General features: G+C 37.3%; 1 protein-coding gene across 6 annotated transcripts in view; it reads left to right on the top strand.

Moving 5' to 3' along the window:
* CDC14A (cell division cycle 14A) overlaps positions 1–16,543 on the top strand; it is a 181,312-nt gene that overhangs the window by 130,248 nt on the left and 34,521 nt on the right. For all 6 annotated transcript variants that reach the window (XM_060142450.1, XM_060142449.1, XM_060142451.1 and 3 more), the window contains one exon: positions 624–762. In XM_060142450.1, coding sequence (XP_059998433.1) covers positions 624–762 — 139 coding nt within the window. The remainder of the gene's footprint in view (positions 1–623; positions 763–16,543) is intronic.

The raw sequence follows: 16,543 nt of genomic DNA, 5'->3' as shown, positions 1-16,543 counted from the left end.
GATGGGGAGCATGGGGACACCTGACAGCTGGTTTTTTTTTTTAAGTTAGTTTATATATTTAAAAAAATTTATTTATTTACTTTTGGCTGAACTGGCTCTTTGGTGTGGTGCACGGGCTTCTCTAGTTGCGGTACGTGGACTTAGTTGCAGCGAAATGTGGGATCTTAGTTCCCCAACCAGGGATCGAACCCGGGCCCCCCTGCATTGGGAGCGTGGAGTCTTAACCACTGGACTGCCAGGGAAGTCCCTGACAGCTGATATTTTGCAAGTGCTTGTCTAGAACCAGTATTGCCTTAACAATGTTCACAGTGACGGTCATTCTCAAAGGCCCTCGGGGGTTGAACTCTCCATAATTTTCAAGATACTTGCTCTGATATTTATATATATTTTTACATATGTTTATTTTGATCCTATGATCTATTTTTTAAAAATTTCTTGAGTTAGAATTATCTTTCAACCCCCCCCCCCCACCATCATGAAAAAGCATTACCTTATTGCCTGGGTTTAAAAATTTTGTATTATATTTGAAACCATAGCATCTTCTGGACAGGGTTTAATTTCAGAGTTTTTGTGGGTACATTTGCTGTATTTTGTATTTCTTGTTGTGTTTCCCTCTCTTACAGCTGGTCTTGGAAGAACAGGGACCTTGATAGCCTGTTATGTCATGAAACACTACAGGTTTACACACGCAGAAATAATTGCTTGGATCAGAATATGCCGGCCCGGCTCTATTATAGGACCCCAGCAGCACTTCCTGGAAGAGTAAGTATAGTGTCTCCATTATCACATGATGTTCTTGTTCCTGATTATTTCTGCCGCTTGTTCCCTGGTTGTGGACTATGTCAAGCCCGTGGTTGTGAAATGGCTGCATTGTTAGAGAAGGCTGTACCTCTAATGGAACGTTGTTGATTTGACAGCTAATGCATTCTAACTTTGTACCTTTTATATTTCTTAGATCAGGTGAGAGTGAGGAGAAAATCACAGAGCCATCTCTGCCTACCTTTTTTCTGTCATTTTCTATGTGTGATCTGGCTACAGTGCAATTTTCTTATGTCAGCCCACTTGGCACTTTTCATTCTTTTTTTTTGTTTGCACATCTAAAAGCAGAATGAGAAAAAACACACTACAGAGGTCAGTCCAGGATTTCGATGACATTGCTGCTCCTCTGACAACTAACTAAGCTGCTCATGTAGCTGCAGCTTATGAGTTACCAAGGAAGAAATAAAGAAGACTGGGTTTTAGTCCTGGCTATACCGCTAACTAGCTTTATGACCATTATTTAGAAGAATACTTATAAATTCCTTCCTTCATCTGTTCACGTACTCATTCATTAACTGTTTGTCAAACCCCAGCCCGCAAGGCGGAGAGGTTTAACCTGTAAGAGTACAATCCTTTCTGATTTCCCCTTAAAATTTCAGAAATTACCATTAATTTACCCATTAAGAAAATGAAGAGATGAAATAAGCACTAGCTGATTTAGGCCCAGCTCTAAAATCAATTGGTGATGTTTTATACTGAAATTTCACTTCTTTCTTTTTATTCTGGTGTGGATCTATATGGAATAGCATTCTTTTCCAGATAATTCCTTTCCCATTTAAATCATTTTATGTCGGTGAGAAACAAATGATCATGAATTTCATAGAAAGATGCTGTAAGCAAGCTTTAAGCATCTGAAATGGGTGAAAGAATTTGAGCCTACTGAGCAGCTACTTTAATTGTCAATCCCAGAGGGAATAAGTGATAGGAAAAGACATGCTGAAATATGTGCAGTTATACCTTAGCTTAAAAGAATGAGGTGGAAGTGTAATGAATACACAAGGAAAAAATACCCAAGAACAGGATCATTAAGAAGACAAGTTCCTAGGTTTTTGTCCTGTGAGATACAAATAAAATAATTATATTATTTTAGAGCTTTCTTCTTGTCAGATTCTCTGCCAGAGGTTTCCATTATTTTGCATTATGTGTGCCTACAGCATGGGACTTTGTGCTGTGTATCTGCCAGGGGCTTGTTGTACTAATTACTTACTAAAGTTGGATAAATGGCCTTAGGGTTAGAAAACAAAAAACATTCCTAAACCTGGGTCTTTAAGCCATCTCTTAAGATCATTGTTTGGAAGAATGTTCATTCATTAGGTACCTACCGAATACTCACCTTGCCCCTGGCTCTCTGCTAGGTACAGTTCACAAGGTGAGGAGATTTTCCTGAGAACACCACTGGTCAAATTCACCTAAATGTCTCAGGCCACCAGATGCCACAACTCTCCCACTTCATGCCTGCATACTCCTCCTTCCTACTCCCTACTCTGCCTTCTCTCTCTGCCATGTCTCAAAATAATAACAGAAGAAATTAGGGTTATGAGGCAAAGGCATTCTAAGTTGAAGGCTTTTTCATTTATAGATACTTAAGCGGCAAAACTTAGGTTATTTACTTAGGTGTGAGTCAATACTGTAGTTTTCTACTATCTGTGAATCTGAGGTGCAGGAATGACTTCCTTATATAACGAGATATTAAAATCAGTTATTACTGATGTTTAGGTCAGAACCTTCCTGAAGGCAGGTTCTCGATCTGAGGCACTATACCTTCTACATTTTGCAGTATTTCCTATAGAGCCATTTCTATGGAGAAATGTCTGCATTACTCATGGGCTTTCACAGGCTTTTCTGATTGCCTCCTTCTAGGTATCGGCCTATGGCCTAATTTACTTTATGCCTCTAAGTGGCACCAGACGTAGTATTTTGCTTTACTTAATTGTGTACACTTATTTTGTTTTCTCCTTCTCTCCTATTTTCCTTATTCAAGACTATGTCTTTTGCAAATATTTTCTCCCATTCTGAGGGCTGTCTTTTCATGCTTTGCGATGACCTAGAGGGGTGGGATAAGGAGGGTGGGAGGGCGGCTCAAGAGGGAGGGGATGTGGGGACATATGTATGCATATGGCTGATTTGTTGTACAACAGAAACTAACACAGTATTGTGAAGCAATTATATTCCAATAAAGATTAAAAAAAGCCCAACTCACTAAAAAAGTAAAAAGAGACTATGTCTTGATGTACCTCATGGCAGAAGACATACTTTACTGTGTTAGTGACATTCATTCTTTCAACAGATGTATGTCAGGTGCACACTCTCTGCCAGGCAATGCTCCTGATCCTGGGGCTGCAACAGTGAATGCAACAGATAAGGTCCTTTCCTCCCAGGGTGTCAGTATCTCTAGTGGAAGGAACACACAATAAACAAGTGTATAAATTTATATACAAGATGATTTCTGACAGAGACATGACAATAGAGGCCAGCAGCAGGGGAGGGGGATGACTGGTGGGGGAAAGCCGTTCTGGTTGGTGTGAAATAGTATCTTAATTTGTATTTTCCTGATGACTCATGATCTTGAACACCTTTTATATATGTATGTCCTTTGTGAGGTGTTTGGACCAAGTCTTTACCCAGTAAAAAATTTTTTCTGTGGTAGTTCTTTATTTTTTAATTAAAAATATTTGTTGAAGTTAATATAAAACCATTATTTTTCACAGTACTATGTACAGAGCTGATGTTGTTATTCTACAAATTATTTAATATTAGGGAAAGCAGTTAAGGTTGTATCTGGCAGCTTTACAAGAGCACTTTTGCTTTTCAGTGAGATTTTTTTTTTAATTGAGGCATGATGGACATAAAACATTATATTAGTTTCAGGTATACAACATAATGATTCAACATTTGTATATATATTTTAGATATGAGTTCTTTGTCAGATGTATGTGCTGTATGTTTTTTAATGAGCAAAATTAAAATTTTTGCTGAAACTGATTTTTAAAAATTAACTTCTTATCCTGCAACCTTACTATTTTCATTCATTAGTTCTGGTAATTTTTTTTTTTCCTTTTTCCTCGTTGCTAAGATTTCCATTACAGTGTTAGTTAGAAGTGGTGAAAATGGACATCCTTGTCTTGTTCTCAGTCTTAGGGGGAAGGCATTCAGTCTTTCATCGTTAAGTATGACGTTAGCTGTGGGGTTTTCATAGATGACCTTTATCTGAATGAGGAAATTACCTTCTCTTTTTAGTTTGAGAATTTTTATTAATAATGGGTATTGAATTGTGTCAGTTTTTTCCTACATTTATCAAGATAATCATAATCTTCTAATGTGAATTACATTGATTTTTGAATGTGGAGCTATGATGTGCATGATGTGCTATTATTTTTTCATATGGCTGGATTCAATATGCTAATATTTGTTAAGGATTTCTGTGTCTGTATTCATGAAGGACATTGGTATGTAATTTTCTTTTCTTGTAATACTTTGGTTAAGTTTTGGTATCAGGGTTATGCTGGCTTCATAAAACAAGTTGTGAAGCATTTCCTTTTCTATTTTCTACAAAGAATCTATGTATTAGACAATATTGGATTTGAGGGGGTGGGATGGGAAATTAGGGGGCAAGAGAGTCATTTGGAAGTAAGGGCCTGGTTGATGTTGGATTACCTGGAAGTGTTGATCGTTGGACTACCTGGAAGTGTTGATCGTCTGGTAGCCCAGGATGTGAGCCATGATGGGTTTTGTTCTGAAAAGCTTTTAGAGCCAGGTGGGTCATCAGTAGAGGCCAGAGGGTACGAGTCCTCTGATGACTTTCTACCCAGCAACTTCTGGGGTATGGTAACCAAGGGGATGAGGGACCACTTGCTTAGGTGGGTAGCATGAGATGCCAAGGTAGTCTCTGCTCCTCTGCAGAGCGGTGCTGTGGTCTGCTGGAGGAGGTGCTGGGTCACAGGGAGCCTGGGGGGCTCTGGTGGTCAAGCACTTCTGCTCAGTTCCTTCCCTGACTTTTTCTAACCATCCTGCTGGGCAAGATTATTTAACATGCCTTTCTCTAACCATTCCAAACATGACCTCAAGCCTTCTTCCAAGCTACATTTTATGCCAGTAATGATTTTTCTCTTACCTTTCTCATGTTGCTCCTATTAGCTGATAAAAATTTACTTCCTCTGTTACATATAAACCGTGAGAGGGAAAGGGTTCATTTATGGTTCTACTTTCTTTTAACAAGCTCCTAATGATAAAACTTTAAAATAATTTTCCATCTTGAACATTACTGTTACAATTTTCTGTTGGTTTTAAGTTTTTTTCAGTGGTCTTTAATATACCTGTCCATATCATTCTTGTCCCAGATTGCAGGGATGCCTCCTTTTCTCATTTCCTGCCTTCCTTCCTTCAGCAACTATTTGTTGAAAGCCACTGGTAGGCAGTGTTCTTTGCACCTGGTAAGCTGCAGTGAAAGAGTAATTTCTGACCTACAGAGATGGAAGAAAAAGAAAGAGGAGGAGGAGGGGGGAAGGGGGAGGGGAGGAAGAAGAAGGTGCGGGAGGGTTGATTGGTTGTGTGGTTAATAAACAAATGCATAAATTATATAGTTTATCTGACCATGATTGGTGTGATGCAGAAAAATGAAGCACAGAAGAATAGGGGAAGGAAGAGAAGGCAGTTTTAAATAGCATGGTAGTGGTGGGGCTCATTGAAGACTTTTGAGCAAAGATCTCGAAGAACTGATAGAATAAATCGTGGGTGTTTTGGAGAAGAGGGTTTTCCTCTGAGGGAACAGCTGCTGAGGCTCTGAGTGGGAATGTGCCTGAGGACACCATGGCTGATGGGGAGAGCAAGGGAGGTGAGACCAAGAGGAAAAAGGTCAGATCAGGCATCCTTCTAGGCCTTTGTAGGAGTTTGGCTTTTCTTTGCATGAGATGAAAAGTCAGCAGAGGGTTTTGAGCAGAGGAGTGAAGTGATCCAACTATAATACACACACACACACACACACACACACACACACACACACACACTTTTTTAATTAAAATTTTTACTTTGGGATAATTGTAGATTAACATGCAGTTGTAAGAAATGACAGAAAGAACTCTTGTGTACCCTCTACCCACTTTCTCCTAATGCTACCATCTAGCAAAACTATAGTATAATATCACAATCAGGATATTGACATTGATACAGTTAAGATATAGCATTTCCATCACTGCAAGAATCCCTCACATTGCCTTTTTATAGCTACTCTCACTTCCTCCCTGCCCACATCCCCTCCTTGACTCCTGACAACTGCCAATCTGTCCTTCCTTTATATATTTTGTCATTTCAAGAGTGTTATATATATGGAATTATAGAGCATGTAACCTTTCGGGCTTGGTGTTTTTCACTCAGTATAATTCTCTGGAGATTCCTCCAGGGTGTTGCATGTAGCAATAATTGTTCCTTTTTGTGGCTGAGTAGCATTCCAAGGTATGAATGTACTGCTGTTTGTTAACCATTCACCTGTTGAAGGACAGCTGAACTGTTTCCAGTTTTCAGCTATTATGAATAAAGATGCTATAAATGTTCATGTACAGGTTTGTTCAAACATAAGTTTTCATTTCTGTGGGTTAAGTGCCCAAAAGTGCAATTGCTGGATTGTATGGTACGTGTTTAGTTTTATAAGAAATGTCAAACTGTTTTCCAGAGTGGCTGTACCATTTTACATTTTCACCAGCAGTGTTTGAGTGGTAGAGTTTCTCTTCATATTTGCCAGCATTTTTTTTCAGCCATTCTGCTAGGTGTGTAATGATATATTTTTGTGGGTTTGGTTTACATTGAAATTGTAATTGTAAGTAATAATGAACAACTTTTCATGTACTTATTTGCCATCCCTATAACTTTTTGATGAAGCATCTGTTCAAATCTTTTGTTTATTCTTTGAGTGATTTGTTTTCTTATTATTGAGTTTTGAGAGTTCTTTAATGTTCTAGATACTAGTCCTTTGTCTGATAAATGGTTTGCAGATATTTTCTCTCAGTCTGTAACTTGTCTTTCATCCTCTTAATAGAATCTTTCACAGAGCAAAAGTTTTAAATTTTGATGAAGTCAAATTTATCAGTTTTTTCCTTTTTTAGATCATGCTTTTAGTATCAGATCTAAGATCTCTTTGCTTAGCCATAGATCCCCATAAGTTTGTGACTCCTTTTGAGTTACTTTTGTGTAAGATGTGAGACTTAGGTCAAGGTTCTTTTTTTTTTTTGCCTATAGATGTCCAGTTGCTGTGGCACCATTTGTTGAAAAAGTTATTTTTTCTCCATTGAATTACTTTTACATCTCTGTCAACAATTAGATGGGCATATTTCTTTGTTCTTTATTCTGTTCCATTGATGTATTTTTCTATTCTTCCTCCAATACTGTACTCTCTTGATACTGTGCTTATGTAGAGAGCCTTAACAGAAGAATGACTCCTCCCATTTTTCATTCTTTAACAAAATTGTCTTAGCAATGCCAGTTTATTTTCTTTTCCATATAAATTTTAGAATAATCTTGTCCACATCTACAAAAATATCATTCTGCAATTTTGATGCAAATGTGTTAAATCGCTATATCAGTTTTGGGAGAATTGACGTCTTTACTGTTGTTGAGTCTTCTAATCCATAAACACAATATGTCTTTTCATTTATTTATATCTTCTTTGATTTCTTTCATCATCATTGTTTAGCTTTCATCATATAAGTCCTGTTTTGTTAGATTTATACCTAAGTATTTCAAATTTTTTGAGTGTTCTTTAAATTTCAGTGTCCATGTATTAATTGCTCATACGTAGAAATACAATTGACTTTCTATCTATACTTATTTTGTATCCTGAAATTTAAGAGAGAGAGAGAAAGAAATGTGTGTGAATTCCTGGGGATTGCTGCATAGACAATCATGTCATCTACAAATAGGGAAAATTTTGTTACCTTTCCAGTCTCTATGTCTTTTACTTCCCTTTTTTCCCTTGGTGCACCAGCTAGAACTTGAATAATTGTGGTGAAAATAGACACACTTCCCTTGTTCCCAGGCTTGGTGGGGGAAAATATCCAGGCATTCACCATGAAATATTAATTGGAGGTTTATCAAGTTGAGGAAGTTCCCCTCTATTTCTGTATTTCTGAGAGTTCTTATTATGAGCAGGTGTTGAATTTTGTCAAATGCTTTTTCTGCACTGATTGATATGATCATGTGATTTTCTTCTTTAGCCTGTTAATATGGTGGATTACACTGATTTTTTAAAAAATATTGAATGAGACCTACATCTCTGGAATAAACCCCACTTGATCTTATAAATGGGAAGTTTGCAAATATGATCAAGTAAAAGATCTCAGAGTGAAGAGATTATTCTGGATTATTCTGGTGGGTTCAGTGTAATCACAGGGACACAGGAGGAGTCAACTAGACAAGAAGGTGATGTGATGATAGAAACAGAGATTGGATTGAAGCTGGAGGACGGGACCATACACCAAGGAGTATGGGCAGCCACTGGTGGCTGAAAAAGGCAAGGAAACAGATTCTCCCTTCATAGCCTCCAGAACGAACCAACCCTGCCAACAATTTGACTTTAGCTCAGTGAAGCTGATGATGGACTCCTGACCTCCACAGCTGTATGAAAGTAAATATGTGTTCTTCTAAGCCACTAAGCTTGTGGTAATTTGTGATAGCAGCTTTGTTTAGAGAAGAAACTAATACATCTGTGTACATTGTATACATTTGGGTAGATAGTCAGTAAATATGTACAGTAAGATACACAGATCCTAATTTGAACATGTATATTCCAGACTTCTCTTATTCATCATATTTCTACTTTGGAGTATTTGATGTAGTAGAGTTGCATGATTGACATGTTATTTAAGGAAGATTGGGCTGCAGCAATGTATAAGATGAATAGAATGGAGGGAGATTGTAGTCAGAGAGGCTAAAAAGGAGACTACTACTAAAATCTAGGGGACGGGGACTTGTCAAAGGGGCTGGAAGTTAGACCGAAGAATTAGAGATGGACACCAGGTCATTTCAAGGAAATAAATCTCAGGCTTTGAAGACTGACTAATGATATGAGAAATGAAGAGCGTGATGTCAGTGATGACGTAGAAGCATGAATAAGTAACAGGTTCATTAGGAAAGAAAGAGGATTAAAAAGTTTTCTAATAGGTTTTCATCTGTCGAAAATGACTGAACAAGTTAGAGGGATTGCATTCTTTCAGAAGTGAAAAATCCAGTCAGTGCTTTTTAGATAATGTTAATTCTAAATCTGTGACTTTAGGAAAGCTGGTTCGTCACATCGTGCTAGTCCTTGAACACCAAAGTGTACCCAGGTGTTGATTTCTATGCCTTGAAGAAATCTTCCTCTTAATGTCACCAGCAGTAAGAGAGATGTTTATTAAAATCCTTGTGAGCTGATGAATTTATGTATTGGCTGATCAAGACATCTCTTTTATAACGGACTGACATTTTATATTTACATTTTTTCTAGGATATAAATAAAGCTATTTGCAAAACAACCATCAGGTGTTTTTCTTCTACTTGAAATTCATATTCTTAAGCTAAAAATACCATTCTGCACCCAAAATATGTCTTCTACCAAATATCCTCAAAGTTCTTAAAATGCTGCACAACCATGCCTCTTTTATTACTGAGGCAAGTCTAAACTCATCCTTCTCAGAGAGAGCCTGTAGAATATATATAGTATATAGACGGGATCAGGCTGCTTTTTTTTTTTTTTTTTTTTTTTTTTTTTGCAGTACGCGGGCCTCTTGCTGTTGTGGCCTCTCCCATTGCGGAGCACAGGCTCCGGACGCCCAGGCTCAGCGGCCATGGCTTATGGGCCTAGCCGCTCCGCAGCATGTGGGATCTTCCCGGACCGGGGCACGAACCTGTGTCCCTGGCATCGGCAGGCGGACTCTCAACCACTGCGCCACCAGGGAAGCCCCGGGCTGCTTTTATGATTTGTTTTATTGAATATTCACTGTGTGATACTATGCTGACCTCTGGATCATGATCCATTGAAGCTTTCATTCATTAGAAAGGGATCCTTGAGGGACAGGTATGCAGTTCCCATGGGGACTTTCAGCTCACAGAGATCCTTTACTTACGGGAACTGATATGATGTTGTTATTGTTTTTATTTTTTAAAATCCTCCTGAGGCAGTAAGAACTCAGAGCTTAAATCTGGATTCTGCAGGGAGTTCTGTATTTGCAAAGTAGAGCTTTCACTTCGAAGTTATCTTTAAGAAAGCAGTGTTGTGGCTGAACTCTTTTGTTCCTAAACCCATAAATCAGAAATTGCCCCATTCTGCTTTATTATCGTAGATCTTTTCATCAACTTCCAGTAAGTTGGATATTTTTCAGCATTATAATTTAGTTATAAGCCTTCGGTTATCTGCAGTACTTCTCAGCTATTAAAGTGTGTAACATTCATTTGGGGATTTTGTGAAATGCACTTTCCAACAAGCTCCCAGGTGATAACTATGCTACTGGTCCACCAATCACACTGTGTAACAAGAGTCTGTGGCTCATTTTTACTTGTAGATATCAGCTTATACAACATTTAGTTTGGTGCTTATGGCATTTGGTTAGTTTCACAATTGGATTGAACAACAATAGAAATTAATAGTTCAACCACTGGTTTTTATTTCAGGAAATTACTAAAAATAAGATGAAGAAAACCTGTTCAAGAAAATGGAAAAGTGCTTAAAAATGTCTAACAATAACTGCTTGGGTTTTAAATTATAATTTATTTATAGTATTTTTTTTAAGATACATGGGCTAGGTCAAGAAATACGGATTAAATTTTTTTAATAATCTTTTTTGAAGATTTAAGAACTTGTCTTTCCTAAAATACAGTACTTAAATTTTGAAATATTGTGAACAAAAGAACTTAATAATAGACAATATTGTGATTTGTTTATTAAACTAACAAGCACATTGCATAGGTTTTGAGTTTGCACTGTTTATTTGACAGTCATATTTTTGCAGTAACACTCAGTTATATTGCTTTTCAGTATTTACTGTTGCATCATTTGATCCATTTATTGACTCTCAGTTGGCATTGAATCTATTGGCTAAGCAAAAATAAAATTCTAATATGGGTCTAAGTAAAAAGGATAAGGTATATGTAAGAATTTTTGGCAATGATGGCATCAGAAATTTATCTTGAAATACTCATATCAGTTACTGAATATAGAAGATTGAATGGTTTTTGTTTTGTTTCCTTTTTTTTCTTATTAAAATGTGTTATTTGTTTACTGAATAATGCTAGTTCTATGTTTCCTGTGTAAAAGGGTTAGAGTTGGAAAAACAAAATGTAAGCCATAAAGCATTAGGTTTACTTATAAAGTTTGTACTTTGGTATGATACCAGTGATCTAGGTCCTAATTGTGGGGTTCTATCCCTAAATGAGAATTAGCTAGTTGAATCTTTTTGGGAATTCCCTAAGTCATTTTTTTCTCTCCTTGTGTATTTCAGAATCAAGAACTTTTCCCTACACCCTCATAAATTCTTTCTAAGCATCTTCCTATTAAATCTTCCATTCTTACTCTCCAAAGAAAGAGTAGAACTCCTTGAATACCTGTCTCCTTCCCACCCCCTGAATCTTGGGTACTGCTGTCTAGTCTGTCTTCCTTTGATATCAGGTTAGACCATTTCATTAGTCCAGTTCTTTAAACCAGGAACTACTCTGTTTCCGAAAGAGCCCTGGGGCAGTGGAAGGAGGCACACAGGGCAGATTGGTGCTCAAGTCACAGCTAGAGGAGGCCTAGGTTGAGCTAGAGAGTTGGTTGGGTTTCTATATGAAATGACCAAATGGTGGCTTTGGATGGACACTGGGGTCAGGATTAGGTCATACTAGAAAAAATATGCGTTGAGGATGGAAGAAGTGATGAAGAGGAAGAGTTAGGATGGTGTGGAGATGGGATTCGGTTACAGTCAGGAAAGTGAGAGAGAAGAGATCAGCCGCAAACAGAAGCTGCTGCACTGTGGCTGCCACTGTGTTCTGAATTCAAAACCAGGAATATTTGTAACAATGCAACTGACCTGACTTTCTTTAGAGGAATTTTAAAAGCAGTTTTTTTTTTTTTTTTAAAGACTCATGAAGGTTTTATGTCAGAATTAGCTATGACTTGGCTCGTAATGAGGCGAAGTTAATTAGTTTTTTTCTTATGTCCCAGGCTTGGCTAGCCCAAACCTGACTAACCTAGGGCCAGGACATGGCCAAAAATAATGACCCTAGCACAGGCTACTTTTCTCAACAAGACTCCGTTCAAAGTTACTTCAAAGCACTTGTTCTTTTTTGGTAGAGGGTCAGTTATGTCACGCTCTCTTAGAAAATGCACTACTTTACTGGGGGATTTACTTTGAGTTGGTGTGTTAGCGTCACAGGATTTGATTTTTAAATGCTGAATACTTTAAAATACATGTTTTACTTCTTCTGTTTGAGATGAGGCTTTTAAGGAGTAATAGACACCACAATAAAAGCTAACGTGGTTTCCACTGTCATTAAAAAAGGTATTTGCGTGAAGTGTTGCTTTTTCTTAAGGAGCACTTGAGTACAGCGTCGCTCAGCAACACATAAATCAACTTTGACACCTTATCATCTGTATATTCAGGTTTAAATGAAGTCTTTCCAGTGATGGGACAGATTGAGTCTTTTAAACTGAACAAGTGAAAGGTGTCATGTTGTCATCTTCATCTTTAGGTTGGCAGCAAGCTTATAACATTTTGGATTTAGAATTTTTTTCAATTTATCCTCTTGGGCCTCCAGCTTCTCAGCTTCTGTTCCCTCTTCATGTTTTTTATACCTAAATATCCTTACAGGGTCTTCTCTTCAGTCCTGAGATCTAAGGTAAGCCCCTTAGCATGGTGCGCAGAGCTTGCCAGGAGCTGCTTCCCTTCTCCTCTTCTATGAAGCAGAAGGGCTTCAGCCAAGCCAAACAACAGTTTTCCATACATGCTGTGTTCTTTGATATCACGGTTTCTTCAAGCCCACATTGTTTTTTTTGTTGGGGAATACTCTTGCTGACTAAGCCCTGCTCATCTTTCTAGATAATGTCTGGCTTCTCAGACAACTTCAGTCTGATTCTTTCAGTTTGAGTTAAGGGCCCCTTCTCCTAGGCTCCTAAGCAAATCTTGGTCATAGGGCTTTAATATTGGATTTCAGTTGTTTACTTTTCTCATACTAACCTGGGAATTTCTTTTTTTTTAATTTATTTTTATTTTATTTATTTATTTTTTATTCATTTATTTATTTTTGGCTGCATTGGGTCTTCGTTGCTGCTCGTGGGCTTTCTCTAGTTGCAGCGAGTGGGGGCTGCTCTTCATTGCGGTGCATGGGCTTCTCATTGTGGTGGCTTCTCTTGTTGCAGAGCACAGGCCCTAGGCACACGGGCTTCAGTAGTTGTGGCTCGTGGGCTCTAGAGCACAGGCTCAGTAGTTGTGGTGCACAGGGTTAGTTGCTCCACGGCATGTGGAACCTTCCTGGACCAGGGATCGAACCTGTGTCCCCTGCACTGGCAGGTGGATTCTTAACCACTGCGCCACCAGAGAAGTCCTGGGAATTTCTTGAGGGACAGGAATTCTGTCTTATCTGTTTATCCCTGTCCTTTCTGGGTGTTTCATGTAGCTGATTTTTTCATTATCTGTGACAGGGCTGAGTTTTCTTTCCTTGTGAAAAAGTAGTTCTTTATTACTGGGGGGTTTTGACCAGAGGCCCAAGACCTCTATTATTTATAAATTTAACAGTTATTTTTTTGAAGTATCCATACTGTGCCAAGGGCTGTGCTTTTGTTTACTACTACTGGAAGGGTATAGATTCAAGCATCATATAAAAGGTTATGCTAGATGTAACAGTAAGTGAAAAAAGTTTGGAGGAGCAAAAAATTAAAGCAAGTATTTTTGAAGATACAAAGTATCAGGAAGGCTATTCCATTGTTTTATGAAGATTTCCACAAGGGGAGAAAAAGTTAAGAAGAGTTCGTTTTGAATACATATTTTTACAACTGGTATAGAAAAATTACCTCATCAATTTATGTATCCTAAGCTCAGAAAACACTCCTCAGTAGTTTGCTTCCAAGAAGCAAAAAAAATCTGCCATGATAGAAGGTAGATACTGCCATACTCCTTAGTGAATTGGTGTGTGTGGATTTCTGGAATTTTAATTTTATTCATATATTTAAAAATTCACCAAATTTTTATTTTAAAATTTAATGTATTTAGAAACATTCTTTAATCTAGTTTCAATTTTAGAACAATGTTAGGAATGAAAAGTCAGTCTTGTATGTGGACAGCGTTTTATATCTATAGTGGCTATCTTTTCTGTATCATATCTATCTCTCCATCTATATCTATATATCTGTATCCATACAGGCTGTCTCAGAAATTATATCTAAAGGTATTTCTTTTTCTCTTTTGCTTTATTTGGAAAATATTGAAAAATGAGCAAAAAGTAAAAGAAAAACAAAGTTTCTTATTTGAAAGTAGGGTAGGATATTATATTTAAAATAAAGAAAGCCCCTCAACCATTCATTTCTACCCTATGCTGTTAACATTTGGGCACTTCTTCTCCTGACTTCTAAAGATGCTCTTGTTAACACAGTGTAGTCATGTGCTGCATGCTATCTTTTATGATAGCAACTTTAAAGGTTCCTTTTCAGAATTACTCTATCTTTGTTCTGCTTTGAGCTATATTTGTATTTATTTATTTTGAGATCATTTATTTTTTACAAAAGCAAACAAAGCACATTTTTTTTTTTTTTTTTTTTTGTGGTATGTGGGCCTCTCACTGTTGTGGCCTCTCCCGTTTGTGGAGCACAGGCTCTGGACGCGCAGGCTCAGCGGCCATGGCTCACGGGCCCAGCCGCTCCGCGGCATGGCATGTGGCATCTTCCTGGACTGGGGCACGAACCCGTGTCCCCTGCATTGGCAGGCGGACTCTCAACCACTGCGCCACCAGGGAAGCCCAAAGCACATTGTTTTTAAAAAGAGTAAAAAAGTGTAGACATTATGTAGTAGAAAGCAAAATTTTCCTTTGTCACTGTTCTTCGGGGTAACTCATTAATATTTTGGCATATAATCTTCTAAATAACTGTGAACTGTGAATTGTAACCTTTTTCCCTTTTGTTTTTGTTTTTTAATAACAGGGTCACACTTTCCACACTCTGTCACTTATATTATTCATTCACTAATGCTTTATTTCATAGCTACTCTTCCCTGTCACCACATGTGAGTCCATCCCAGGCTTTTTACTGACTACATAATATTTCACGGAATAGAGCTACTGTAATTTAATAAGCTGTTGTCCATTAGGGTGTCTCCATTATTTTGCTATTAGAAATAACATTGTAACAAGCATGTTTGTATCTTGTACACAAGCGTGTATTTCTGTAGTGTAATACCTAGATATGGATTTGCTTGGTTGGAGGGATTGCATATGTAAAGTTTTGCTGTAATTTAAAGGATAAACTCTTCTTCAAGACTTTCAACAATTTTTAACTGTAAACAATAAAGTTCTGATTTGAGAATAAACATGGTTTAAAAGGAAAGACGGATTCCTGTTTAAGAGGAAAGATGGATTCCTTTCCTGAGGGCTCAATGAGACAGTACATTTCAGGGAGGGTTATTTGTTTTTCTCCTCATGTTTTAACCTGGATTATCTGTGATATGTAAAACCTTTGAGAGAAAGTATTACTCGGTCTCCCTGCTGCTTTACAAAAGAAATCTATGTTCTTATTGGTGGCATCTCCCTGATAATGCTATTATTTCATTGCATGTTGGTATTCCTTCTGATGAACAATACTGTTTTTGGTTGAATTCTAATCTGTACAGTATGGTATAGTACAGAACAAAAACTGTTCTGTGGGGTAATTTATCTTAAAAGAAATACATGAAGGTGACTCGATCAATAAAAATAGTAGCCCCAGATTGTCATTTTACTTACACATTTAAGTTCTTTTCTTATAACCTTGAAAACAGTTGTAAATATGTCGTTTGAATAAAGGAAAGCTTATAGATGAACGTCAAATACATTTTCTTTTTCCAAAAGGATCATCTAATTGAGGCTATAAACGTTATTTTTAGGTTATAAGAGTGGGTTTGTAAAGTTATATGTTCATGGCTTTTCATGATACCACATACAATTAGGTGTTTGGTACTTTTTTAAGGTACTATCTCCATCTAACTTAAGTTTATTCACCTACATCTTTGAGTCCATTTCACTCCAGCTATTTTTACAGATGTATCAAATTGCTATTTGAGAACTATATTACAGATTTCAAATTCATGTTTAAAAGACAAATTGGCTCACTGTCTTTATGGCTGTGGAATTTGTCTTAAGCACTGGGAACCTTAATAGTCAACCTATGTAGGGCTATATAGACATATATTGGAAGAAGGGTTTTGTATTTAATATATAACTTTATTTATTTATTTTTTGAATTTTATTTTATTTTCTTATACAGCAGGTTCTTATTAGTTATCCATTTTATAATCCCAATCGCCCAATTCAGCACACCACCATCCCCACCCCCCTGCGGCTTTCCCGCCTTGGTTGTTCTCTACATCTGTGTCTCAATTTCTGCCCTGCAAACCAGTTCATCTGTACAACTTTAAATAATTTATTTTGGCATTCAGAAAATGACTTTATTTTTCTTTAAGACTTCATAATCTTTCTAGTCTGATCTGCAAATGTCTATCTGCTAATCTTTTTGTCTATAAGATATACTTTTGAGGAGGTGATA

Source organism: Lagenorhynchus albirostris, chromosome 2 (genome assembly GCF_949774975.1).
Source record: "Lagenorhynchus albirostris chromosome 2, mLagAlb1.1, whole genome shotgun sequence".
Classification (NCBI taxonomy): domain Eukaryota; kingdom Metazoa; phylum Chordata; class Mammalia; order Artiodactyla; family Delphinidae; genus Lagenorhynchus; species Lagenorhynchus albirostris.
This window is presented reverse-complemented; position numbering and strand designations above follow the sequence as displayed.